General features: G+C 49.3%; 9 protein-coding genes; 6 read left to right on the top strand and 3 right to left on the bottom strand.

Annotated features, from left to right (window-relative positions):
* Positions 1–787: 787 nt before the first annotated feature.
* GSTUM_00009953001 (uncharacterized protein) lies at positions 788–1572 on the top strand (the record flags this gene model as incomplete). XM_002840994.2 has 4 exons in its annotated part: positions 788–1225; positions 1292–1412; positions 1480–1487; positions 1561–1572. The coding sequence occupies exons 1-4, from the start codon at positions 902–904 to the stop codon at positions 1570–1572; spliced, it is 465 nt and encodes a 154-aa protein (XP_002841040.1). The 5' UTR covers positions 788–901.
* Positions 1573–3792, top strand: GSTUM_00009952001 (uncharacterized protein; the record flags this gene model as incomplete). Its single annotated transcript, XM_002840993.1, has 13 exons — positions 1573–1578; positions 1632–1655; positions 1717–1778; positions 1835–1869; positions 1925–2083; positions 2138–2359; positions 2432–2512; positions 2562–2877; positions 2961–3060; positions 3150–3171; positions 3234–3301; positions 3365–3547; positions 3616–3792. The coding sequence occupies 13 exons, from the start codon at positions 1573–1575 to the stop codon at positions 3790–3792; spliced, it is 1455 nt and encodes a 484-aa protein (XP_002841039.1).
* Positions 3793–6341: 2549 nt separating this feature from the next.
* Positions 6342–9348, bottom strand: GSTUM_00009950001 (uncharacterized protein). XM_002840992.2 has 6 exons: positions 9103–9348; positions 8782–9049; positions 8537–8729; positions 8168–8488; positions 6663–8112; positions 6342–6598 (listed from the first exon to the last, which is right to left on the bottom strand). The coding sequence occupies exons 1-6, from the start codon at positions 9209–9211 to the stop codon at positions 6549–6551; spliced, it is 2391 nt and encodes a 796-aa protein (XP_002841038.1). The 5' UTR covers positions 9212–9348; the 3' UTR covers positions 6342–6548.
* Positions 9349–9529: 181 nt separating this feature from the next.
* GSTUM_00009949001 (uncharacterized protein) lies at positions 9530–12593 on the top strand (the record flags this gene model as incomplete). XM_002840991.2 has 7 exons in its annotated part: positions 9530–9805; positions 9861–9995; positions 10051–10437; positions 10516–10995; positions 11053–11202; positions 11254–12021; positions 12093–12593. The coding sequence occupies 7 exons, from the start codon at positions 9530–9532 to the stop codon at positions 12477–12479; spliced, it is 2583 nt and encodes an 860-aa protein (XP_002841037.1). The 3' UTR covers positions 12480–12593.
* An 809-nt stretch (positions 12594–13402) lies between these two features.
* GSTUM_00009948001 (uncharacterized protein) lies at positions 13403–14964 on the top strand (the record flags this gene model as incomplete). The annotated part of the gene is given in 8 exon segments (XM_002840990.1): positions 13403–13461; positions 13507–13541; positions 13607–13659; positions 13677–14272; positions 14340–14465; positions 14522–14751; positions 14811–14830; positions 14956–14964. The coding sequence occupies 8 exon segments, from the start codon at positions 13403–13405 to the stop codon at positions 14962–14964; spliced, it is 1128 nt and encodes a 375-aa protein (XP_002841036.1).
* Positions 14965–14983: 19 nt separating this feature from the next.
* Positions 14984–15909, top strand: GSTUM_00009947001 (uncharacterized protein; the record flags this gene model as incomplete). XM_002840989.2 has 5 exons in its annotated part: positions 14984–15051; positions 15099–15261; positions 15337–15453; positions 15479–15656; positions 15729–15909. 5 exons carry the CDS (start codon positions 14984–14986, stop codon positions 15842–15844), a joined length of 642 nt encoding a protein of 213 aa, XP_002841035.1. The 3' UTR covers positions 15845–15909.
* A 27-nt stretch (positions 15910–15936) lies between these two features.
* On the bottom strand, positions 15937–16752 carry GSTUM_00009946001 (uncharacterized protein; the record flags this gene model as incomplete). XM_002840988.2 has 2 exons in its annotated part: positions 15937–16196; positions 16256–16752. 2 exons carry the CDS (start codon positions 16750–16752, stop codon positions 16043–16045), a joined length of 651 nt encoding a protein of 216 aa, XP_002841034.1. The 3' UTR covers positions 15937–16042.
* Positions 16753–17181: 429 nt separating this feature from the next.
* GSTUM_00009945001 (uncharacterized protein) lies at positions 17182–18467 on the top strand. XM_002840987.2 has 1 exon: positions 17182–18467. The coding sequence occupies exon 1, from the start codon at positions 17305–17307 to the stop codon at positions 18358–18360; it is 1056 nt and encodes a 351-aa protein (XP_002841033.1). The 5' UTR covers positions 17182–17304; the 3' UTR covers positions 18361–18467.
* Positions 18468–23415: 4948 nt separating this feature from the next.
* Positions 23416–26060, bottom strand: GSTUM_00009943001 (uncharacterized protein; the record flags this gene model as incomplete). XM_002840986.2 has 3 exons in its annotated part: positions 25867–26060; positions 24033–25812; positions 23416–23960 (listed from the first exon to the last, which is right to left on the bottom strand). Exons 2-3 carry the CDS (start codon positions 24535–24537, stop codon positions 23416–23418), a joined length of 1050 nt encoding a protein of 349 aa, XP_002841032.1. The 5' UTR covers positions 24538–25812; positions 25867–26060.
* Positions 26061–27483: the final 1423 nt, after the last annotated feature.

The following is a 27483-nucleotide window of genomic DNA, read 5'->3' as shown; positions in this document are numbered from 1 at the left end:
AGTATGAGGATTGGGTTGAGAGTTTTGTAGAGAGTTCTCACATGGTGTCGTACTTGTACTGTACATAACATGCGAGCACGTCGATCTTAGTAGCGGTGCTCTAATTTCGGTGTCTCTGTAAGTTAATTTGTATTTGGTTGATCGACAGATTGAGTACTGTACTCGTAGATCTCGGGCATGATTTGCTCTACTTGTAATGTTTCGACACTAATCATAGTTCAATGTCGCATTCGGTCAACATACGCGCACCGGGATTCCTCTTGCGCTGCCGTCCTCAATCGGCTTCCCCTCTTTTTCCTGCACCGCCATCCCTTTGTTTTGTGGTACGTGCGGGTCATTTTGTGGGTACCGGTGCTCGAGCAACACAAGAGGTGCTGTTGAAAGCTGTGGAACCATTAATGTCTCACCTTTGTTTTCCGCTCGAATACCAGTGGACCTCTATCCTACTGGGAGGCTGCGTCAACCTTGAACTTCAAGCCCCCAGTGAACTCGCACGGAAAATAATAGAGTGCTGCTCATACTTTCCACACACCAACCCGCTTGTTGGCGTCTGACAGTATCACCACTCCACCTTCGAAATTTCTTCAGCTACGGAGAGTACCGAATGCAGATATGCCGATATTCCAGCTGAACATACGTATCTTGCTGCCCATTAGGGCTTAACCCACAGGGGGTCGTCTTTTCGGAGGTTAGACTGGTTAAGTTGCCCCACAACACATAGAGTATCATACTCCCCCACTATCAATTACTGGTGCTGGCAGCATGTCCTGTGCGGTGTGTAGGGGATGGATGGGGGGAGGGGAGAAGAAAAATAAAAACATTTTTTGTATCCTTTAAAAAGCCTCTCTTTAGACCGGCTAGAATAGGGATAAACTCCAAAATTCTGAATTACCCTTCGGAAATGGAACTACTCAAATTTCTACTTCATATCCTTCAGTCCTTTGGCCTTCTGGGGCGTGGGGGTAATGATCTCAACCAGGAGATACTGGATGCTGGCGGCCTCCTTCCTGACCTGTCTGGGGTTGCGGGAGCAAACGCACTGATTCCTTCCACCGGCTTCAAGTGTCCAAATTATAGCCCTCGGGGAATCAAGGAGGACCTAATATCTTGCAATACTCCTGACAATCGGTCGTGCTGGTTTAAGCCAAATAAGTGGTGGGCCCCAAGGGGTTACGATATCAATACGGATTATGAGTTTAGTTGGCCGGATGGGACGCATAGAGAGGTATTCAATCTATCTTTCTTTTCTTTTGGCGTGGTAGGCAATGGAAATTGATTAAACCTGATTTAGTATTGGCTTGAGGTCACTGATGGCAAGACTGCACCTGACGGATATGTTAAAACCAAGGCGAAGCTAGTGAATGGGACATACCCAGGACCACTCATCGAGGCGTGTTGGGGCGATCAACTTAGTAAGTTGGCCCCCTATTATCTGGATGATAAGATTTCTGGGCGGAATTATGACTAAGTGAAATATAGCTATCCATGTTACCAATAAGATGAGGGATAACGGCACCACTATCCATTGGCATGGCTTCCGGCAGTGGAACACCAGTGAAGCTGATGGTGTGAATGCATGTGGTACCCCATGAACAACTATATACTCTCTGGTGGCTAACTGAAAATCACAGGGAATCACTCAATGCCCAATTGCCGTAAGTTTGCCTGAAGCCCGTGTTATGGTGGCATAGTACTTAAGACTCAAAACTCTCGTAGCCGGAACACACCTACACATACAAATTCCGTGCAACGGAGTATGGGCACACATGGTATCATAGGTAAGGCTAAAATCAGGCTTTCATCCGAAAGGTCAAGTTCGTTCTAATGGCCTTAGCCATTACTCCCTGCAATATCCCGATGGAGTTCTCGGTAAGCGATTGCTTCGCCCTACTCTGATATCCTATTCTGACATAGATTGACCCAGGACCAATGATCATTCACGGTCCTCAAAGCGCAAACTACGATGTCGATGTCGGCACTGTCCTCGTCAGCGACTGGTCGCATGAGACAGCGTTTATTGACTTCTTCGGAGAGCTCACAGGCAACCCCCCGCCAATGCAAAGCAATCTGCTTCAAGGCAGGGGTGTGTGCATATCATACCGAAACGCGCCTAATATAACAGGCTGACTCTCCATAGGCCGATTCCCTTGTTTCCAAGGAGACCCCAGATGTGTTGGGCCTCCTGGCAATTACTACGAGCTTAATTTTGAAAAAGGGAAGAAGTACCTATTGAGATTGATCAATACATCCACTGCGTCGCAATTCAAGTTCTCAATTGATAACCATATCCTCACGGTTGTTTCTGCGGACTTTGTGCCTATACACCCTTATCAGACAAAGTATTTGAACATCGGTATCGGTGAGTATCGCCTATCCGTTGGCCACCAGTTACGGCAATGCCGAATAAATAGAAGCTCACTTCGCCTCTTAGGCCAAAGATACAGCGTAATTGTTGAAGCGAACCCCTCTGGCCCAGATGTATCTGTAAACAGGGACTACTGGATTCGAACAAGTGACCTCCCTCTTCTCTTCACTGATATACATAGCTAACAACCCTCAAGTCCCTGCAGCGGGTTGTAATAACATCCAATTCCCCGTCAAGCAAACTGGCATAATTAGATACTTCTCTAACTCCACATACACCCTCCCTGTATCCAGCTTCTGGGTAACACAAAAAGGTCAAACGACGGAGCCTGATGACTGCGACGACGAGGACATGAAAAATCTCGTACCCGTCGTGCCAAAGAGTTTGGTCCCCGGGGATTATGCAAATAACTATTCCTCCGATACCTATGAAGTTGGCCTGACAGAGCCGACAATCGAGAATCCCATGCCCCATGGTAACTATAGCCGATGGGATATTGCCACGCTTCCTATGTAAGTTCTTGTTTTAGCTAGCTGGCGGTAGTCGCTCGTTCGTTAGGAAACAGGGGCTGACTTGCGTGATGTTACTCACTCAGGTGGCTCGAATGGGGAAACCCAACCATATTGAATCTTGATAAGAATGTTAGCAATATGAGTCAAGAATTGTCGATTGTCCCCGAGGATTATCAGAATAGGGTATGTTTACTACGTCTCTCCTCGAGGGGTTTTTTTTTTCTCCTTTAAAGAGTTTCTCAAACCGCTGACAATGTTTTTTTTATTAATAGTGGGTTGTTCTAGTGGTTGTCGGTAGGTTTGGGGTGCCCATATTTGATCATATTATTAGCTTCCGAGATGCTAATAGATCCTAGGCAATTTGACGCTCCCGTCCGGACATAGCGCTGGAAAGCAGTCTATCCCTACCAGGCACCCTATCCACGTCAGTCCTATCCCCAAACTCTTCCACCCCCCGATCAACTAAGAACATGTGATATGCCAATAGCTTCACGGCCATGACTTCATCCTCTTGGCCCAAAATGATACACAATGGGACGCCAGCGACTGGACCGCTGCCGACGCCTTCAACAACATGAACTACAATAACCCCCCTCGCCGTGACGTCGCCCTTCTGCCAAGGAATGGGTATATCGTTATAGCCTTCAAAACCGATAATCCGGGACCATGGGTTAGTTTCATAACATGCCCTCCCACATACCCATAATGACATGACTGACGATTTTTACTATTCCCCAGCTTATACATTGCCACATCGCCTGGCATGCTAGCAGTGGCCTCGCAATGCAGATCATGGAAGATCAGGAGAACATCGAACGGACGATTAGGGACAAGAGGGCTATCCAGGAGACTTGCGATGCGTGGAATACATGGAACGCTACTAGGAATGTGGAACAGGATGATTCTGGGGTCTGAAGGGTATGGTTTCCTATAGATTGGAGGTTTTCTCCTTTGTTTTTTTTTTAATTTTTTTTTATGGAATGAAGATACGATCTTTCTTGTGTTTTTGGTTTTGGGTGTCCGGCGCAATCGTGTGACTACTCCCGATTTCTTGCATAGAATTCCGAGCTTGGACTCTGGATAGGGGGTTTTATTCGTATGCTAGAGGTCCTTATCACCAAAAATCACTCGAAGCCACTGGACCGAGATCTCGGTATACAGTAAACTTACCGGTAATGTTGAGCCCGATATTCGTGACGCATGGCTTTGAAGTTGGCAATACCTCAGACTGGGTTACCACAAGTCAGGAATATTAGCACTCCTATGTATCACAGCGGCACCCGTCCAAATCCCGTCCCACCCCCAACCAAACCCTCCTCCACCGCCGACTTTCCAGCTACGATATGATTATCCCTTCACACTCAAAGCAATCTCGTCGCTACCAGTCAGCGATAAACGCCTATATTCCCTTCTCTCTCTCGGGAATTCACCAACTCCAGTGGATAGTAAGTTAAGCTAAACCCTTATTCCCAGCCCCCGGCGAAAGAAAGCAAGAAAGGGGAGAAACACCGATGTTCCTTTCCCACGACCGTATTCCATAAATAAATGTCTGGCGCGGTACGCTGATTAAGGCGTTCAAGAATCAATTTGTCCCTGGGCAATTGTTGGAAGATCAGCCCGAAGTTCAAGTTTGGTTCCCCCCATCCTGTGGAGTATGGTATTATTGATAGGGAAGCAAAAAGAAATCATACCCTATGGGAACCAGAAGATTGGAAGATGTGACTTGCCCTTCCTTGGCACTGTAGGGGTGTAGGATAGGTCTGTCGCGTTGCCGGGTGTCATCATGGAACCGGAGGGCGTGTCGGGGGGACGGCGCCTATAGCGGCTAGGTATGTACGGACGGTTCTGGGCGGACTATGATAGACAAAAGTGGATTTTTTTATCGCACCATACGTACGATACGATATCATATTATCGTATATATCATGCTAATAGGGGTGGATTGATGCCTCTCCTTGTGTATCATAGATGTTTGGGTGAATTTGACTCAGGGTATGAGTGCCTGGTTCGGGAGTATGAGCAGGCTTGGGATGAGCCAATTGACGGGCGAATGTGTGATACAGTCATGATCAATAAGTCTGTACACCAACCCCACTCCAGCCCACTTAATTTAACATGCAACGCATTTTTACACCACTCCCTCCTGACCCCCATACTTTTTTTTCTTCTTCACAACACCATCAAAAAATGCCTTCTTCACGAGTTTTTGGTACAGTTATAAGCAGAGATCGGCAAACTCCCCAGCAACGGCGGAAAGAATTGAATTCTCACGACAGGGCTCGTATTTTCGAGGCAATAAGTTTGGGTTTGAGTCCATCCGCTGTCGCGTTGGAATTTCGGTGTACTCGGCAGACAATCTACCGGACTGTGAAACGGGCGCAGGAACTCAACCACTTTGGTTCTAGGCCTCGGAAGGGTTGTCCCAAGAAGCTGAATCGTCAAATTATTCGCTCTTTACTTCGTCTTGTCAGAAGTTTCCCAAATATATACTTTTGCGACCTCATTGACGAGAGTGGTGCTAATGTATGCATCAACACCATCCGTCGTGCTCTTGGGCCCAATTTACGCCGCAAATAAAGATGGTGTAAAAGAATTCGACTGCAGGCGAAAGATGTGAAGGAAAGGCTACGTATTGCACGTAACTATCGTGAAAAAGACCAAGAATTGTTGAAGGTGCGGACAGGTGTCAGTTCCTTCTTAGATGATCCTCGCTAAGGTTTTTTCTAGGGCATCTACAGTGACGAATCTTCCGTGCAAAACTCCCCCAATTCTCCCGATGGATGGGTTTTTCGACTTCCAAGTGATAAATGGAAGCAATGGGCTGTCAACGAGAGTGAACATGTTAAGTCTTCACTCTCGTTTATGGTTTGGGGGACCATCTGGAAGGGGGGGCGGTCAGAATTGCAGGTCATGCAACGTGATGAGGACTCTGCAAAGAATGGATATAGCGCGCGCTCCTATATTCAGGTCTTGGAGGATAGTTTATTGCCTCATTATGCTCCTGGGAAATTCTTTTTGCAAGATAACGTGAAAATTCACACTGCAAAGATCACTAAGGAGTGGTTTGAATTGCATGGCATCTGGGTCCCCGAACACCCTCCACATAGTCCGGATTTAAACCCGATTGAGCATGTCTGGAAAGCCATAAAGAGTATTCTTCGAAAGAATCATGGATACTTGAAAGACCTCAAAGATAACGCACCAAGTAGAGTAATTTTCATCACGGCGCTGAAGGCGGCATGGTGGGCAGTCCCTGAAGAGTTGATCGACCACTTGATCAATTCAATGCCCAGGCGCTACTACGCAGTGCGAAAAAATCGGGGATGGTACACCAAGTATTAAACACCATGGAAATGGCTCTCTATCTGTATTTTCATTGTATTTTTAGGTTCAGTTTTGGTTGTATAATTGATTGATTTACGTTGCGGTTGAAATATGTGGTGAAGGTGTGTGGGTGTGTGTGTGTACAGACTTATTGACTATAACTTTATCATACAACATAAAAGACACGAGCACAAGTAGCCAGTGATGGGAATTCAGAAAGCCAAGTGAGATACGGAAAAAGAAGAAAAAAGAAGGGAACCCAATCCATAATCATCACCCATAAATAACTTTTGCCGAAGAAAAGGCCTGTATAGCTGACTTTCCCACCTCACTGTTAACCCCGCCACCTACTCCCTAAATTCCACAGAACCTCTCGGGAAAACCCTCTTGTAAAGGCCTACCACCACATTAGCTCCAGATTCCACCACCGCCACCACCACCGAGGGCAAGAGGAAACTTACTTATAGCAACAGCATCCTGCGGATTAATCCTCCCGTCAAAAGTAGCCTTAAAATACCCATGCGTTCCCAGACTTTCCTTGATAAATCCACTCCTCCCGCGCTTCGTGAACAGCGGCAGCGCTTTAAACCACGCCACATCCTCCGCGTTGAAGAACATGTATCGCACCGTCACCAACTTTTTGTGGATCTTGAAGGGGTGGCCGGTAAGAACTATGCGTTTCGCTATTATGCGACTTTGGTCTGCTGATAGGAAGCTGCCTGTTCCTACTAGGTTCCAGGCCTCGGAGGGCTCAGAGCGTTGGAAGTAGATAGCTGGAGCGTTGCCCCAGAGCAGGGGACCGACGAATGTTGCGATTGAAGTTCTGCCGGGGATTAGGAAGCGTTCGAACTTCGTCACGTTGTTTCTTCCTGCGGCGTTGGATTGGCTGTAGAGTGGGGATGTGAGGAGGCGGCAGGGGCCGACTTGCACCAAAAGTTGGTCTTTGGATTTTACGGGGGTGAGGAGGTCTGAAGAGGGAGTTATGGAGAGGTTTACAACGGCTTGTTTGTGTTCGTGTCTTAGGAGGGAGAATATTGTTAGTGGCTTGTTGGTGGGGGCAGGGGAGTCGGCGAGGTTCGTGGGGCCGTTTCGGATGTAGATTTGGACTTTTGTGCCCGCTGAGACGCCACCTACGAGGGCTTCACGGGTGAGCTTGTTTTTGGCGGATTTGTAGTCTGTGATTTTCGCCAGGCGGTCCCAGTCTGTGGGCTGGAAGGGGTGGTCTTCCTCTATTTCCCAGGGAGATGTGCGGAGGGACTTTAATCCTCTATATCGGCTGAGACGCTCGCGGACAAGCACGTTTGGATGAAGCTCTATCTCGTCAGGGAATTCCCGATCTTCGGCTAACTCGGTCGCCCGGGACTTGCGGAATTCCGCAATTTGCTGGAGTTCTTGCTCCGGCGCAGGGTCCAGGAACATCTCGGACTCAGCGCCGTCACCGAACCCGGTGCCGGCTTCAGTCATCGCCCGTGGCGCAAAACCTTCCTCGCCGTCTTCGGGCCGGACGGGGGGCTCATCAAAGGTCACATTCATGACTTCATTGTTGTCTTCTACCCCAGAGTCTTCGCTGTCAATGTCGTCGTCTAGTATCCAGGCAGCTTGGTAGGCAGATGTTCCCTTGGGGAGTTTTCTTGGACACCCTGGGGTGGCGGTGACGGGTTCGTCGATTTCGTCATCGAAATAATGGTGGTCATCTAGGAGGACTCCCTTTCGGGATGTGGCGGTCATTGATGTAGGGGCTTCGGATATTGTGTCTGGGATGTCGGTGTCTGACATGTGGGTCTCTTCTGGAGCAAGGTCTGCCAGGTCGTCTTGCGATGCTGTGGGAGCGTCAAGGACTTTGGGGCTTGGCGTGTCGGTGTCTATGGCCATTGCGTCTACGGATTCTGGAGAATCAAGGTATTCACAGATCTAGAATGGGTGGTTAGTTGCCTGTTTATGGAAGAATTTGCGGAGCTGTTCCAACCTTTTCAATCTGGAAATCCCCGTGTCCGGGAATGTGTACTAGTCTGTCTGCTTTCAGGCCTTTCCCGCGGACCACACCACCGATTACGAGACCTTCTTCCTCGCTCCATCGCACATCATCGGCAAGCAGATAACTTCTTGTATCTCTCCAATGAACACCTTTTGGAGTTGACGTGCAAAGTGTGCGGATGATGTTCGATGACTCCTGTTCAGACTCGAGGGCGTAAATTTTGTTTGAGGTAGGGAAGAAATGTGAAATATAGCTAAGGAGAGATTTCTTGACATCTGGTCGCCGTTTAACCGGTTCGGTGGTTTCGAGATGCTGGAATTATTAATGCAAGTTCAGCCTTTTAGAGTGTCGAGCTATTACCTGAGCCACTGGGATGGTGTTTGAGATTCCCTGCCCTTCAATACTGCGTAAAAGGAGTTCCCCATGCTCGTCGACCTCTTGCTTGGCGGAAAGTACTAATACTACGAAGTCGGCCACCTTACAAGCGTCTAGTACGGATAACAAATCCCGCTTCACCACAATCCATTGTATCTTCTGCTTGAACCTCTCAATTCTAACTTCGTTAGCCTGAGTGATTTATCCCATTGCCTAGGGGGCACACATACCTAGTCGTAATCGCCCCAACTTCTGGAATATCACCTTCCACCTCCTTCAATTGCTTAATCGCAGCTTGCGCATCCCCATCCTCACACAATGGCACCACAGCAACAATTCTTGGAGCACCATTCCGCCCATCAAATATTTTGGTCTCACGGATAAGATCCTTGTGCTTGTTTTGCGCTATTTGGCGATTTTTATTTCGGCGATCCATTTTCGACATCATATGCTGGTGGGGACTTCTCCGGTTGAAGGTATCTGGCTCATCGACCTTGCCTGTACATAAATTTAGCTTGGTTTACCTGTAATCTATACGGCCACAGACAAACCACCTCTACTCTTAGTTTTCAGAGAAGATTTTGTCGCATGTCGACTCTTGAATGATTTGTGAGATTGTTTCGTAGTGGACCTGTGACGATGCACAACGGAGGCGCTCATATTGTGATTTATAGCTGAGTAGAAAATTCTCTAGGACGGTGATCTCTCCGTTTCAATAATCGCCCTTTAACGGTTTTCGTAGTTGGGCTTTTGAGTCGATGCCGTTCCAGCAACAGGTGGTTGTATGCAATTGTGGGGAAATGCTCAGCAGTCCCACTTTTCTTGGTTGAATTTTTTTTGTATATCCTATTGTATGGAGGAAGAAAAGAGTTACCCGGCCAATTACCGCAAGTAGAAATTTTGAGGTCTTGGCGGGATCTACACTAAATTATTTCCCTGAAATTTCACCTTCGGGCCTTTTCCTTTACTCTATGAACAATGCCGGAGTCCCAACTCAAACGCCTAAAGGCATCGCTCCGAACTGCGGGCATAACCGGCCAGCAGAAATCAAAGAAAGCAGCCAAGAAACAGAGGAAATCGACTATTAAACACGACTCTAGACTTGATCGACATGCTACGTTACAGACAATTCGAGAGGAGTTCAATCCTTTCGAAATTAAGACGACCCGGGAGAAACATGCGGTGATTGGGAGGGGCAAAGCTAAGGGCGCGCAAGGGCGACCAAGTTTGAGCAAGCAGATTGGAGAGGAAAATGTGCGTTCTGTGAGTTATCTCGGGAGTGCTAGGTGACTAACGTAATTGTGTACAGAGAAAACGGACATTGTTGGTCGAAATGCAGAAGAGGAATAAAGCCGGTGGGATTTTGGATAGACGCTTCGGGGAGAACGACCCTACAATAACACCGGAAGAGAAAATGCTCCAGCGATTCACCAAAGAAAAGCAGGTGCGTTACTGAAAGGTGTTTACGGTGTTCGCTAACTCGCTATGTGCCTGGACAGAAACGAGTCCGCGGCGGCGATATATTCAACCTTGACGATGACGACGAGCTGACTCATTTCGGCCAATCCCTCGGCGGTCTTACAGATGATTTTGACGCTCAGAACGACTTGATGCTCTCGGATGATGAGCCCACCCGAAAACGACCGTTAGATACGGAAGGTTTAGGGGATGAGGATGCCTCGCCCGGGCGCAAAAAGAGTAAAACTGAGGTCATGAAAGAAGTGATTGCAAAATCAAAACTTCACAAATATGAGCGTCAAAAAGCAAAAGAGGACGACGAGGAGGAACGTGAGAAATTGGATGCGCAGATGAATGACATCTGGGCACTTTTGGGGGCTAAAAAACCGTCTGCTACTGGTCCGGCTACAGGGGCTAATAATGAGCCTGTGCCCGGGCGGGAAGAGGTCAAGGCGAAGTCTGAGGCAGACCCTAGCATCAACCCAGGGAGGTTGGCGAGGATGGAGGGGAGAGAATATGATTATGATGTGGCTGTCCGGGAAATGGCCTTCGACAAGCGCTCGAAGCCAAGCGAGAGAACTAAAACTGAGGAGGAAAAACTACAGGAGGAGAGCGAGAGATTGAGGAAGCTCGAGGAGGTCCGCCAAAAGAGGATGAGAGGAGAAGAAGACAGTGGGGATGAGAAAGAAGCCCTGGGTGGGGATGATGTAGATTTGGGGGATGCGGCCGAATACGGGCTAGGAGCTGGTGTCCCTATGGCGCCCGTTGGGGGAAACTTCAATCCCGATGAATTGGTCGACGGCGATTATGAAGCTTCGGAAGATGGGTATATTGATGTTGACGAAAACGGAGAAGCTAATGCCTCTGATACAGAGCAGTTAGACGACTATAACTCTGATTATAGTGGTGTAGGTGGTTCTGATGATGAACCCGAGGAGGGTGAAGATGATGATTTCCTTGAAACCCTCGGGAGCCAATCGGGAAGAGTGGGGACGGGACCTGGCGTCTTCGATCTTTCAAAGGTGGATGGCAAGTACAACAAGCTTGCATTTACCTTCCCCTGCCCGCAAACGCATGGGGAGTTTCTAGAGATTGTCGGGGATATCCCAATAGATGATCTTCCAACTGTTGTTCAGAGAATCAGAGTCCTATACCATCCCAAACTTGATGCTGAGAACAAGCACAAGCTTGCTGTAGGAAATCCCTTACGACCAGACTGTTGTATATAACTGACAGATATCTAGCGGTTCTCTGAAATTCTCCTTCAACACATACTCCTAGTTGCTAATAAAGCTCCATCCGCACCGCCCTTCAAGCCCTTAGAAACTCTAATCCGCCATCTCCATGCTCTAGCAAAATCCTATCCAGATACTGTGTCACGAGCCTTCCGCGAACACCTAAATATCATACATGAACAGCGCTCTACGGGAGACTTGAAAGCCGGGGACTTGATCCTCTTCACCGCGATTAGCACAATATTTCCTACAAGTGACCACTTTCACCAAGTCGTCACTCCAGCAATGATTGTAATCTGCCAATGGCTCGGGCAAGTATCCCCCAACTCACTGTCAAGACTGGGAGTGGGGACATATCTGGTAACGATGTGCGTCCAATACCAACGTCTATCGAAACGATATGTCCCCGAGGCTACCCATTTCGTCCTCCGCGCACTTTCACTCCTCGCGCCCGTGAGGCAGGAGAAGCTATCAGGCACTTTTCCGTATGAGGAGCCGGAAGTGTCACTACGGATACAAAAGCCCCCGCCGAGGGAAACCGTGGAAGCACGCAAAATGAATTTCGCAGACATCTTCGGTGCGGAGGAGAGCGGAGCGGATAGGCGCGATATTCAACTATCGCTTTTGGCAACGTTGGCAAGTTTACTAGAAAGCATGGCAGGCCTTTGGGTGGGTAAAACTGCCTTCACAATGATTTTCGAGCCAGCCTTGGAAATCATAGAACACCTCCTGCATAAGAGCAATAAATCCGCCATCGGAGGTACTTATCGAGAAAAGGTTACGTTCCTTTCCGTCACAGCTTCTCACTTCTAGTATAGTGGCTTAACCAGCTAACACCTCCCCCGCAGCTCCTCGCGACCAAATCCTATCTAGAAAGCAGGATCCTCCGCGCCCGCAAGAGCCTCCGGCCCCTAACGCTCCACTACCACCGCCCCCTCCCGATCAAAACCTACATACCGAAATTCGAAGAGGCATACTCCCTCGACAAGCGCTCATACGACCCCAATGCGGATCGCGTTGCTCTGTCAAAGTTAAAGGCGGAGCATAAGCGTGAGAAGAAGGGCGCCTTGAGAGAGTTGAGGAAGGACTCAAGGTTTATTGCTAGGGAGAAGTTGAAGGAGGATAAGAAGACGAGTAAGGAGTATCATGAGAAGATGAGGAAGCTCACGGCCATGATTCAGACGGAGGAAGGGGCGGCGGGGAATGAATATAAGAAGGCGAAGGGGAGGAAGTGAGTGTATAGTATGGCAGCGTGAGTTGAAGGAAAAATGGAAGGAGGAAGGGAAAGGTTGTATATAGTGTGTCGCGGATTCTTGGTTAATAGTATCCGGGTGGTTTAGTTGGTTGAATGCTGGTCCCTTCAAAATAAAGTCCTGGTCGATGCCCTCGAAATACTTGGCGCACAAAGCACTGCACACCACTGGCAAAACCTACAATATATTGTCTGATGATGACCATTTACACTGGATCCGGCCTTTCTGCTGTCGAATCACTGAGTGATGCATGGCGAAAGAAAAAAAGTATTCCTGACTCAAGGTCATTGGCAGTGAATCAAGTTACTGGACATTGACTCCAAGTTAGCATGCCACTGGGCAAGCTCCCGTTCTGCTATGTACAATATGATAATTGGGAGTGAAAGATGCCAAACGAGTTAACAGTAAGAATAGGGAGTATAAATTCAATTGTGAACCCAGGCCAACAATAACACCACCATGTGCCGTACTCGTACCACCCTTAGGGTGCTGGTGTTCGATATCCTATTCGAGTACTATTCGGGCGCCTGGCCTGGGCTATGGTAACCCACTACAGCACGGTACCCCCCCACCCCCCTAAGCAACTGCGAGTGTAATACAGTAATACTTGTACCACTAGAGTTATCTCAAACTAGGAAAACGAACCCCGAATAAATTGATCACCCTAACCCCCCCCTCATAGAGCCTCAATGTACAGTACCGACCTCCGCCCCAGCTCCCTCGCATCCCGCATCTCACTCTAGCGCTTGCAACACCCTTGTTTGCGGACAAAGTCTGCGCACGTGGGTAACTCCACAAGCCCTTCCGTTTAAACTTGGTTTTTGGCCTTGCTTGCGTTCGGGTTGTGTAGTTATATATACTACGTCTTCTGCTTGTTTTTCCGAGATTGGATAGGACTGGGCTGAATGCTGGGATGTCGTTTGCGCGGGCTGGGCTTTTCAGGCATAGGCATCGTTGCCGCGGAGTGGGAGCGGTGGTGGCAGTAGGAAAGAGGGCGCTGTTGACGGAGAGTTACTACAGAGGACCTACAGAGGTATGGTACAAGTACATATCCCATCTTAGGTGTCTAGGCATTCCAAAGCTCTAATGTATTTAACTTACTACACCAGCCGCCGTTACTAGACTTGACCACAGGCTCACACCTAGCGGGAATAACCCGCGAGTACGGGGACTCTCTAGCGCTCGTTCCCTCCTTCCTTGCTCATAGCCTCCAAAGCTAATGTGACCAGCGTAATTTCCTCACACCAAAACACCCGCCTCACGTATTCCTCCCTACATACACAGTCCACCTCCCTCGCCCACGGCCTCAAGAGCCTGGGCGTGCAGCGCGGCGACAGGGTCGCCGTCTCGCTAGGGAATAATATCGAGTTTGCGCTCGCGACGTATGCCATATTTAAGCTCGGCGCTGTTCTTGTACCTCTCAACCCCTCATTCAACACCGCACAAGTAGTCTCGGCCCTAAACCACCTTTCCGCCACGCACTTGCTCATAGGGCTAGAAACGAATCTGCCTCGGAAGCCACCGAGGAGTAATTATAAATTGCTGAGGGAGTTAGTGCCCGGTTGTCAGAGTGGGGGAGTGGTTGCTAGTGAGTTGGTGCCGTCGTTGGGGAGGGTTGTTGTTGTTGATAATACAAGGGACAAGGGGAAAGGGGGGGATGGCTTTAAGGCGTTTTCGAAGTTTCCGGATGTGCTGGAGGATGGAGAGGGAAAGGCACATCTGACTGAGGAGGGGATGGGGGTTGACGACGTTGTTAATATCCAGTTTACTAGTGGGTGAGTTGTGGTATATATGGGGGATGGAAAGGGGGATGTGGAGGCTGATGAGGGGAGAGTATGGTAGGACGACGAGTTTGCCGAAAGCCGCGTGCTTGACTCATCGTTCTATACTGAATAATGGGAAGAGCATTGGTGATAGAATGCTCCTGACGAATAAGGATGTTATATGCTGTCCTCCACCGTTATTCCAGTATTCCTTACTCCTCCATCCACCCCTTCCCACGCTCGCTGCTGACGAAGGGCCAGCTGCTTTGGTAGCGTTCTAGGCTACATGGCCTCTGCGACACACGCCTCCTGCATCGTATTCCCTGCCGAATGCTTCGACGCGAAGGCAACCCTTCATGCCGTGCAACAGGAAAAGTGCACAGCACTGTATGGTGTGCCGACAATGTTCACGGCGGAGCTAGAGCTGTTGGCCAGCGGGGAGGTGGAACAGAAAGGTTTCGAGCATATCAGAACTGGGATTGCGGCTGGGAGTAATGTTCCGAGGGAATTGATGAAGAAGTTGCATAAGAGGCTGAATCTGACAGCTGAGTATATGACTCCCCGAGTTTGGTTGGTGCGGGGGAAGGGAGGGCTAATGAAGGGTTTGGTTGGGGTGGGGGTGTAGCTATATGCTATGGGTGAGTGAGATACTGTGATCTGATGGGTAATTGTTTGATGGCTGATGGGGATCGTAGAATGACTGAAACTTCACCGGTTTCTGCAATGACTACCACCGATGACCCACTTGAGAAACGAGTCGATAGCGTTGGCAGGTTAATGCCACACACCGAGTGCGTCTCCTCCCCCACCCCCTCTTCCTGCTAACATTCACGGATAGAGCAAAAGTGGTCTCCGCCACCGACCGCACCGAAATCCTCCCTATAGGCCAACGCGGCGAACTGGCAGTATCGGGATACCTCTTACAAAAGGGCTACTGGAATGACCCAATCCGCACAGCAGAAGTCATGGCTAAAGACGGGAACGGGAAGTTTTGGATGCATGTAAGTGATTTTCCGCGCCACCTCTAATGTTTGTTCTCTTCTGTCATGGGTTAATGAATCGGACGGACCGGGTAGACCGGAGACGAAGCAGAAATGGACGAGAACGGGTATATCAAGATCACCGGAAGATTAAAAGATTTGATTATTCGGGGGGGGGAGAACATTGCAGGTCCCCGAGAATCTCAGACTAGTGTTGGTATTGGACTAATCCTCAAAGCACCCTCTCGAGATCGAAAATTGCCTGCTCAGCCATCCAAAGGTTCTCGAGTCTTCGGTTGTAGGGCTTAAAGATGAGAGATACGGAGAGGCTGTCGCAGCATTTGTGAGGAAGGAGGAGGGTTTGACAACGGATGAGATTAGGGAGTGGGTTCGCGGGAAGCTATCACATCATTTGGGTATGATATATGATAGCATGCTCTCAGGTAGCGCCTGAGATATGGTAGGGTAAAGGGCTAACGAAGCGATAGTCCCGAAGTACGTATTCTGGATAGACGCCTATCCCAAAACTGCCAGTGGGAAGATACAAAAGTTTGTGTTGCAAGAGATGGGGACAGAACTGGTTGCTAAGGGAAAGGGGCTGTGATATGATATGATGGGCGGTGGGTGATTTAATTGTAGATAATTGTGAATACCTGATTCGACTTGGTGTGTATATGATATGATACCTATAGAGAGGGGGTTACGTTTTTGATCTAGTATTGTACTGTACATCGTAGGTCACTCACTACCTTACCACGCGTGAAAACCAAGATCAAGAGATGCTTGGAAAAGCGCATAATCATCATTTCTTCGCCGTCTTCGCCTTCTTCGCCTTCTGTCCTTTCTGCCCAGCACTCTGGCTAGCCTTATCCACCGAACCCTTCTTCGCAGCGTAACTCCTCCGCACCCAATCTGACACGATACCCCTGACTGGGCCGAAATCGTGCTTCGGCTTCCTAAACACAATTCGTCAGTCTTCCTTCCCCCGCCCATCCCCGCACGGGCTCCAACATACCGCATATAATACAGCTTTGCCCTCCTCGCCATTTTCTCCTTTCGCTGCACAAGGTTAATACTATCAATGATGGGCGAGTAAATCTTCAACCACATCTCCACCCCCAACTTCGTTAATTGGTCCCTGAGCAGGATCGAGGTGTCAACACCGCGCCGCCGGATATTCAGCAGCACCCCGGAAAATGGTTCGCCATTTTTGCGCCGCACGTAGACGATGTCGCCCGGTCGGATCGCCTGCGGGTTTCTCCGGGAGAAGAGCTCCGTGCGGGAACCATCCGGGTCCAGGGCTTTGATCTGAGCCGCTGTGAGCGCGGATATTGGATCTGTGGTTGGCGGTCTAGGTGGTGGCGGGTAGATTTTTATGCGACGACGGGGGAGAGTAGGGTTCTGGCGGGTTGCGAAGTGGATTCGGGGCGCGGGGGTGTAGGTGGTGGTTCTGGAGAGGGTTGAGGCAGTGCGATGGTGGAGGAGGGTGGTTAGTGGCCAGAAGGAGGCCATTGCTACGGGGTGGTGGTGATTGTGATGTGCTCTGCGTATTGGGGATCTTTTTCAGAATTGAAGGTGTTGCATAATAATACTACGAGTATGTTGATGTTCCCAATGGTGGGAAGCGTGATGGGTAATACGCGTGATGGGGCTTGGGTTACAGTGCAGTACTCGCGCTCGCAGCGGGGAAGAGAGGGCTACAGCCAAAAATTTGCTCCATACATTTGGAATTCCCGGAGGTTTTTACAGGACCTTTTGAACACCATGGCTTTTGGAGTGCATTTTCGGATTGCGACCCATTCTCGCTGGGTTTTATCACAGAGAGCGGTGGCGACCCGGGGGTTTGTTTCTTGTCCTTCGCTCCTACGATTAATCGGTATTTTATCTTCCCTCCTCTTCCCCAATTGCTTTCTAACAGACAAGGGTGTTCTGACATCCCCCCCCTACCCGATAGAACCACTCCCACAATTCAAACCAACCGTGGATCCAGAATTGAGTGAAAAGCTCGCCAAATTTCGGCAAGAATTGGTCGTCCCCTTTCACCTCTTGCGCGAGCACAAAAAAATGATCCGGCTGAAACGTAACCACGAAAAACTCCTCAATGAGCCCTCCTTCGTCGAAATCGGCAATGAGAAGATCCGGCTTCTGCCAAACACCCGCAAACTGGGTTTTCTCCACGCACGAGAGATCACGAAAGTGATCAACGCAATGAACAACCCGAACGAGATTGACAACATCCTTCCCTTCCTTCTGGGTCTCCGGCAGGCGAGAGTCTCGCTAGGGGAAGGCCACAAGCAGAAGATTATCCGGGTTTGCAATCTTATGGGACGGGTGGACTTGATAATCTGGATCGTCCAGAATGTGAAGAAATACAACTTCTACCTCACCAAGCCCATCGCCCGGGAATGCATGCGTAGTACATTGGTCGAGCAGGCGGTGCCTGATAAGGAATTCTCCACGAGAGCGGTCCGGCATGCTAACCTTTTTATGAAAATTTTTGTTAACACTGCCATTAAAGTTGATCCGGCCGAACGGCTAAAGCGGGACCCGGTGGTCGTTGGAACGGCGCTGGGTGTTTTTGCAGACAACTACCTCCGCTATAACGACGAAGTTGACTTCCTGGGTGAGACGGAAAAATTGTGTCGCCTTCTGAAGGATCAGTGTTGGGACCGGGTCGAGTGGGAGCCCCCGGTGCCAACCAAGCACAGAAGCCCGATCATGAATCGGAAACAGCATGCCCGCGACCTCCTTGGGGCTGTCGTTGACTACACCCCAGTTCTTGAAGGGTTGCTTGGGGCCAAGAACATACTTGTCGGGATCAGTGATTTATACCCATGGCTGTCGGAGCAGAGCGAAAGGCTTGCGGAGAGAGTTGCAGGATGGAAGCAACATCTGGCTTCCGAGAAGAATATTCTATCGGATTCTCCTAGGTTGAGTATTGGTAATTATAGGGCTGCTGGGGAATTGATCCAACAGAGGGAGAAGAAGGCAGGAGAGTTCAAGGAGGCATCTGAAGAAGGTGCAGACGAGGAGGCTGTGGAGGGGGAGGGAGAGGCAGTCGATGATGGCTTAACTGAAGCGCAGAGGAGGGAATTGGAGGAGTTGGAGAGGAGCATGTAGATTCTCGATTTTTGTCGAGTAGAAGTTCTTCATGTACTATCTCATATCACACTTCTGGACTTAGAAATCTTGTATGAACCCTCAACTTCTTCCCCCCGATTCCCTAACACCTGCATGTAAATGGATCTTTTGTAACCTTAGTTCAGGGTGAGGGTTCGAAATTTGATGATACCTGAGGGTCAGGTGACCATTGCTTGGCCATGGTGGGGCAACGTGGGGCATTTCCTCGATTTGGGAACTGACCCATCCCCTCTCGTCTCAGCAACAAGACAACACAATACAACCAAGGTCATCTCTCTACAGGGATAGATAGACAATCACGACCATGGCGACCACCATTGCTATAGATCCATCAAATGCCTCCAAGGCTACCCTGAAGCTTGAGAATGTATGGCTTATTTCTTACTACCCCGCCTCTTCTTCCCTCAAACTAAACTACTGTATTGCTCTGGGCATCCTGACTAACAACCATCCACCAGACTGAAAAACGAGACACCCTCATTGCGATAGAAAAGAAATATCAGGCAAAATGGGCGGAGGACAAAATATTCGAAATCGATGCGCCTACTCTGGAAGAAGACCCCACAACCGACCCGAGCACCCTGCGTGACCACCACCCCAAATTCTTCAGTTGCATGGCATACCCATACATGAATGGAAGTCTGCACGCCGGACACTCCTTTTCCCTCAGCAAAGTAGAATTTGCGACCGGTTACCAACGTATGAAAGGAAAGCGAGCCTTGTTTCCCCTCGGCTTCCACTGCACGGGTATGCCAATTAAGTCCTCCTCCGACAAGATCAAGAGGGAGGTAGAGCTCTTCGGCAAGAATTTTGAAAACGTGCCTGAGGAGGAGGACGGGGAACCGCAACCACCACCAACAAATCTTGCGACGAACGAAGACGTTACCAAATTCGCTGCAAAGAAGGGTAAAGCCGCGGCGAAGGCGGTTAACTTGAGGTATCAGTTTCAGATTATGCTGGCACTAGGTATCCCCCTGGAGGAGATTCATCGGTTTGCCGAATCGGAGTACTGGCTCAAGTACTTCCCGCCGGTCTGCATGAGGGATTCCATGAGTCTGGGGTTGAGAATTGACTGGAGGAGGTCGTTTATCACTACGGATGCGAATCCGTATTACGACGCTTTTGTACGCTGGCAGATGAATAGGTTGAAGGATTCGGATAAAATCAAGTTTGGTAAGAGGTATACTATTTACTCGCCGAAGGATGGTCAACCCTGTATGGATCATGACAGAAGTGACGGCGAGGGGCTTGGGCCGCAGGAGTATACGGCTGTTAAGCTAAAGGTATTGGAGTGGACCGAGGAAGGGAAAATGGGGGTTGCTGGCAAGCTCCCAGAAGGTGCTGAAGTTTTCTTAGTTGCGGCTACACTGAGGCCCGAGACTATGTGGGTTTCCCCTCCTATACCTAGTTATAAATTTTGATTGACGAAATTAGGTATGGTCAAACCTGCTGCTTTGTCGGCCCTAAGCTTTCATATGGCGTTTACCAGATTTCATCTACCGAGTTCTATGTCTGCACCGAACGCGCCGCCCAGAATATGGCTTTCCAGGGCATTTTCCTCAAACGTGGTGTCTTCCCATCCGTTGGCACCCTACAGGGCCAGTCTCTTGTTGGTACTTTGGTTCACGCACCTCTCTCAGTACACAAAGGTGGTGTCCATGTTCTTCCTATGGAATCTGTCCTTGCTACCAAGGGCACTGGTGTAGTTACTTCTGTGCCATCTGATTCTCCAGACGACTATGCTACCGTCAAGGACCTTGCTAAGAAGGCCGACTACTACAAGATCAAGAGGGAATGGGCAGAGCTTGAGATTATTCCCATCATCAGGACTCCTTCATACGGAGAGTTGACGGCTGAGTTCCTAGTCAAGAAGATGAAGATCAATTCACCAAGGGATGCCAAGCAATTGGCCGAGGCCAAGGAGCTTGCATATAAGGAGGGTTTCTACCAGGGGACTATGCTCATTGGTGACTTTAAGGGCGAGAAGGTTGAGAATGCCAAGCCTAAAGTTCGTGAGATCTTGGTGAGCAGGGGAGAGGCATTCGTTTACAGTGAACCAGAGGGCCGCGTTATTTCGCGCTCTGGAGACACTTGCGTTGTGGCTCTTTGCGATCAGTGGTATATTGACTATGGAGAGACGAACTGGAGAGAGCAAGTTGAGACACTGGTTGGCGGTGAACTCAATACGTTCCACGAGGAGACAAAGAACGGCTTCATGGCAAATCTTGCTTGGCTAAACCAGTGGGCTTGTGCACGCTCTTATGGTCTCGGAAGTAAGCTTCCATGGGATTCTCAATTCCTTGTGGAGAGTCTATCGGATTCAACTATCTACATGGCGTACTACACTATTGCACACTACCTACATACTTCTATTGATGGTGCTAGTATTGGCCCTGCCGGTATTACGCCTGAGCAGATGACCGATAAGGTCTGGGACTATATCTTTACTCACGGTGATCTCTCCGAGGAGGGTGTCAAGGAGTCCGGCATCTCGGAGGAATGGCTTAAGAAACTGCGCAGAGAGTTTGAATACTTTTACCCTCTTGATGTCCGTGTTTCGGGCAAGGATCTTATCCAAAACCACTTGACCTTCTTCTTGTACATTCACACAGCGCTCTTCCCGCCACAGTACTGGCCCCAGGGAGTCCGTGCGAACGGTCACTTGATGCTAAATGGCGAAAAGATGAGTAAGCATACTGGTAACTTCCTGACTCTTGAGGAGACGGTGAAGAAGTATGGTGCCGATGCTGCTAGAATTGCGTTTGCCGACGCTGGCGATGGCGTTGAGGATGCGAATTTTGAGGAGAAGGTGTGTTTTGTCCTTCTAATCCGTAATACGGTGGCTAATTGCTCTAGGTCGCTAATGCGGCCATCCTTCGTTTGTACACCCTGAAGGAATGGTGCGAAGATATGGTGCGCGATGCCGAAGCCGGTAAACTCAGAGAAGGGCCAAAAGACACCTTCTGGGACCGTGTCTTTGAAAATGAAATGAACCGATTGATTGAGCAAACTCGTGAACACTACGAGAGGTAAATATCTCCCACCTCTCGTTCCTCCTCCACACTCTATCACTCGCTAACCTACCCATCCCAACATAGAACATCTTACAAACTCGCCCTAAAAACCGGCTTTTACGAACTCCAGGCCGCGCGTGACACCTACCGCGAAGCTACTGGCACCATCCGCCCACATAAGGACCTGATATGCCGCTTTGTCGAAGTCCAAGCCCTACTAATCACCCCCTTCGCTCCCCACTGGGCAGACTACATCTACCGCGAAGTCCTCCAGAAGCCAGCAAGCGTTCAAAACACTCTCTTCCCGACCCCCAGTGCGCCAATCTCTACCGAACTCACCGCCGCCCTCTCCTACGTGCATGCAACAACCTCAAACATAACCTCGACCGGAAACGCGCAAGCCAAGCGCAAAGCAAAGGGCAAGTCCCTCGCCTACGACGCCGACAAGCCCAAGCGTCTCACCATCTTCGTCGCGCTGGCATACCCGGCCTGGCAGGAAAAGTATATCGACCTCATCCGGGAGACTTTCGACACACTCACGCTACGCACCGACGAGAAAGTGTTGGACGCGCGCATCAAGGGAATGGGCGAGATGAAGAAAGCTATGCCCTTCGTGCAGGGTATCAAGCGCAGGCTTCAGGTGGAGCCGTGCGAGACGGTTTTTGATAGGAAGTTGGTGTTCGATGAAGTCGTCGTGCTCAAGGAGGCCATTGCCGGGATCGGCAAGGCGGCTGGCGCGGTGGAGGTTAGGGTTGTGGTTATTGAGGAGAATGGGAAGGGGAAGAGGGTTGATGGTGGTGGCGGCGAAGAGGAAGTGGACGTTCCGGCTATGGCTGAGAATGCAGAACCTGGAAATCCGAGGTTTGAGTTTGAGAATGTTTAGTTTAGGGGCGCATAGTATATCACTCGGTAGAATATTGAAATGTGGATTTCTAAAATGGGTTTCCTTTTTTTTTTTAAAAAAAAAGAAAGAAAACACCGGGTTTTCCCAATGCTATAATATAACTCTCAAGTGTGATACAGTGAGCTGATGTCTACAATTTATGATGAAATTTCCCTCTGGAAAAACAACCACCCGCTCAACCAACCAACCAAAATACCAACACCAATATAATAAAAACTCCTAACCAAAAAGTGCAGTATGATACAAATGCTATTCTCGCAAAAACCCAACCAACACAACTCCCCCCTCCTCCAAACCCCTTCCATCCCCTTTCGCCCCACCCTCGCATTTCACAGTACACACCTCAGCCCTTCGCAAAATGGAGAGGCAAAAAGTCCCACCTCCTAAAATCCAAACCACCAAGATCCCCAACACGTACGGAGATCGACGACGGGTACCTCAAATATGGCATAGTCCTCCTCCGTTTCCTCGCCCCGCGACACGGGGTCTTGGGTGGGCGATGTGGTCAAGTCTTCTGCCTACTAACTAGACAGGTTTTGTTATTGTGCCCAGCATCTTTGATCAATCATGAGGTCGGTATGGTATAGTGATACCTGGAAGAAGATGCTCAAGATTTGGGTTTTTTGGGCTGAGCGTGGGGGTGGTGAGGCGCTAGGGTTTGGGCATCTAAGGTTTAGTGACAAGGGGTGTGGAGCAGGTAAGCACCCATGGGTATCATAGTTTAGCGCAAGTGAGCGTAGAAGCGGGCGTCTCGGCTATCATACGAAGGAGAGTGTGGGACATGGGAATTAGAAGACTTGAGTGTGGGAATATTTTGTTTATCAAATTTGTTTATAAAAGCATAATATGTCACTCGCACTGACGAGAACCTCTAAGGGGTTTCCTTCAAAAACGGACTCCCATCACTCTTGTTATTGAATACGATGCCCCTAGGTGTGATACAGCGGCTCAATTTCCATAACTAGTGTGATACAATAACTTTCTTACAAAGGAATAGCCGTCCCACCAATCTATCAATCAGTCAACGATAGATCGAAACATTGGACCAAAGATACAAGAATCACTCTCACAAAAAAGTTCAAACTACTCTTCCCTTCTCCCTTCCTACCGCTCCCTTCACAGCACATCCTCGATAATTCCCATTCTAATTTTCACAAACTTGGAAAATGGCTGCCCATCCATATATAAATCCTGCAACCCCCCGTCATACACAAAAACTCTTCCACTCCCTCCGTCAACTAGCCATACCCTAGAATGCAAATAATCCCCATCCAGACAGGGCCTCAGCTCCGTCGTTATAATACATTTCAAGGGAAAACATCCCTCCATGGTATTCACTGCTCGACGTTTCAGTGCGTATGTCATTAACATCAACTCTCGCACTACTTCTCTGTTCTGATACCCCTTGTTCCTGTACGAGAGTTCCAACAGCTCAAGGCCAGGTGGGAGAGCGCGGCACACATATGAGATCTTGCTCGGGAGTAAACAAAGGCATAGGCTCAGTTGTCGGAGGTTCTGGTATGTGTTCAGCTGAGCGATGTCCTGTACCGCGAAGAATGTTGGAGTCTGAGTGGTTCCGAGCGCCCCCACTCCCCCCCATTGGGTGTTTCTTAAGACGTTAAGGCGGAGGTATTTGAGGGTTTTTATAGAATTTTTGATTGCTTCCAGCATTCCTCGAGCCTCCTAGACACTAAAGAAAGAGAGGTCAAGTTCTAGCCCCTCCAAAAACTTACAGGCGTCGATCAGTTGGATTTCGCGATTTGCACGACCCATTTCAACTTCCACGCGCTCCCCTGGGGGCTCGTTGGCGGTTGTGATGGCGGTGATGGGGTTGACTTGCTGGCTTCCCTTGATGTACTCGATAATTATGGAATGCAAACTCCCAAGCGATTCACCTTGCTTTCCCAGCTTGGATATTAGCCCGTTGGCGTTTGTGCAATCTTGAAGCACAAGACCCCTCAGATTCTCCACACTCAAGAGAGTTCCCCGGCATGTTGGTATACCTTCAAAGTCGAAGTTGGTATAATCTTGGACCCATGGTTTGTGACTGCCAATTTTTACGCTCCTTACTAAATGTCTGAGTCTGAGAAGCGGCCTCATCTTGGTGGCCAATCCTACCACTACCAGCTTGCGGAGGCGTAATCTACTGATTGTCTCGCCAAGATGCCGTAGGCTCTTTTTAGAGCAGATCGGAGCCAGCCTAAGATCTTGCAAACAGGAATAATCGTTCTTCCGCATCTTGTTTAGGAGATAACCCAGAGATAACATAGTGCAGAACGCGGGTAGCGGTGGGTGGCGATGGGAATACGAACTAAGTATTAAAGTTTGGGCGTTTTTAAGCGCCAGAACTCCGTCGACCAGCACCGGCGGCGGTCCCTCCGCGCACCACCATCTATTCTATCAGTCCTGCAGAGATTTTTCTGAAGGGAGGGCCGGACCATGGGACAAACCTGAAAAAAGAAACATTTGTGCACTCTGCCAGCTCCCGCCCAACCGTAGCCATAGCCCAATATCTAGTTTGGTTCCACCATGAGTCTCCTAAGATCTCCATAGTACGCAAGTGCGACTTCCATGGAGTGCGTCCCTTGAGATCTATGCTCAATGCGAAGGAGGTCGGGACCTCATTAGAGGTGGGGGTGCTTGGGTGTTGGTTCCACCACAAACGTATCGAGGAATAGATTACCAAGCAAGCAGCACGATAGAACCTTCTGCTAATTAGACAAATCGCTGTGAATCTGTGGCTGCTCACACAGTATTTGACTATGAGGTGGAGAATCTCGGGAGGGAGATTGTCCAAATTCGAGCGAGGGGCTAGGTGCGGGGTGGGGGAGTGTGTGCGGTAAATTGTTGGGGATTTGGTATCGGGATTATATTGCTCTTTAGATGACATCAAGATCTAATAATGGGAGAGTGGAGAGTGGGTGTTAGAGAGGGGGGGCAGGTTGTTCGTAGTTTGAGCTGTTGAAAGTTAGGAAGTGGGAGAAACGGTGGAGAGAAAGGGGGAAAGATCAAGTGGAGTGTTGGTCTTTGGGTAACCTCTTGGATGCTTACGCAGCCACCGATGAGAGCGTTGGCACTCCTGAGGGGCAAAATTCATTTGAGAGGTGGACCAAATGATTCGTGATCTCCTCATCCGTCCTTCAGATATGTCCTTGGGGACACCTTGGGAAGAAGGGGGAAACACGGCAACCTCGAATCGTATCTCTTAGGCATATCTGCCACCCCCCCTTCTCAGAAAACACTTTATCGACATCCCATCCCCATCCCGTTTTGGTATGATAGCCAGTCCCCCCCCCCCATACTCTGATATCATACCCACAATAAGTGTCTTACGGACCTGGAACAATAACCCTGGGTGCTGTAGACGAGCCAGTTGCTACATAACTGATGGAATACCTAGAGGGTATTCGGCGAGGCCACCTATCCGCGCGTCTCGAGTGATGGGTAATGATACATCCCCGGCTGCTGCGAAAGCAGAGCTTTGTCCGAGTTCTTCCCGTATTCCCAAAAGACCTACCCCTGGGAAATCAGCCCACCGGCAGTTGATAGAAACCCGGGCACAAATACATCTTCTGTAGGGGGTTGTGGTGATAAGGTATGATACTGAGTTCCCACCGCATCGGGATCCCACCGGCAAGCCGGTGATTTGTCCGGAAGTATTCAGTGCATTCAATATGCATGCGAACTGAGCCTGTTATGCCAGCAACAAAAGAGAGTTCGCACAGGTGAGGAACCGATCGCTGTGCAAAGGATGCGGTGGCCTTGCTCCCACAATTGACTCAAAATACTACTAGCCACCCTAAGGCTCGGGAGTGAGAGGAGTTTGTATCTTTGGACATGTGATTCGGCGACCTTGTGTAGGCTGTATCGGGCCAGGAGGGCTATCCCAGCCTATTGTGGCGTCCTGCTTTGCGGACCATATTCGTTGTCCATAGCCTCATCGACAAAATTCAAGCGACCTGCAAAACCAACTCCGTCAACCGCAGGTAAAGAAACCGAGGCGCCAAGGTGGTCCTCATTAATTCTAACAGGATATCATACTCTACAAGTACTAGTACAGCCTAGGGCAAGCCCCTTGAATATGCTCGAGCGCCGTAAATTTACATCCAGTGAGAAAGTGTCCCCAGCAACCATTCCCAGACAATCAAAACCACAAGTTTGCGAATATAAGTTAAACGAGAGCCAGAGACTCGAAAGGTGTTCTAAACACCCCATGAAAGTTTCTTAAAGACTATTTATCGCCAAATTCGGTCACTCAGCGCTGCTGACAAGAATAGGAGAACGTGATGTGATCACTGGCTCAATTGAACTCTTTGGGAAATTCGTGGAGGGGGATGGTTGGAACTTTCCGACAACTTCATTAACCACCAGAAACTCTGCTTGCAGGGCGATTCGGTGGACTATCGGGATGTTCGGGTGAGTTAGGCATCATTTGACGGCCCAATTTGTGATAGCTGAAAAACCACCAGGACGGTCGTTCGGTTGCGGCTAAAGAAATGGAGACATTCTAGGCACCCAAAATACGAGAGCGGATGGCCATAGGCACAGGTATGATAACAGTATTCAGTGAGAGCCCCCATTGACCGTGCTAGGGTTGTGGAAGGTGTTCCCTAACTAGGTTATTGAGAAACTCATGATATTGAAAAAAAAACGCTCCCAAGAGGATTTTTAGCACATTCCAGCAGCAAATGGCAGAGCTGTACTCGAGTATAGTACCGCATAGTACAACTGTTCCACCCAATGCCTTACCGCTAGGGTGCTGTACTGTACGTGTACTGTACTAGAGATCTCTAGTATGATACAGCGGCAATACGGTTGTAGGATACGGGGACAATACCGGTTACTGCGCAGCAATTCGAGGCTTTTAACCTCCGTCAACCCCTGTCCGGGACGGCACCCCTCCAGGGTTGATCCATTTTACCTGTATGGCGCAGGTACAGTATCCGCAAGTATAGTACCGGTACCGTATCGGTACAGCGCAGCGCCGTAGAAATCCGAGCCATGTGCAATGTACTCGTACGTATGATACCTGCAATGTACAGTACAGTACAGTACCGGTAGTCGAAAGTTCCCGACTCTGGGGAAGGAGCGAAAAACACAGAAAAAGGGGAGCTGTCCAGCCCCTCTGAGAGACAAAAAACAAAAAAGCACCAAACCCTGCCAGGGAGGCAACTCCAACGATAA

Source organism: Tuber melanosporum (genome assembly GCF_000151645.1).
Source record: "Tuber melanosporum whole genome shotgun sequence assembly, scaffold_63, strain Mel28".
Classification (NCBI taxonomy): Eukaryota; Fungi; Ascomycota; class Pezizomycetes; order Pezizales; family Tuberaceae; genus Tuber; species Tuber melanosporum.
Note: the sequence above shows the minus strand (reverse complement) of the source record. Positions and strands in the feature narration are given on the sequence as shown.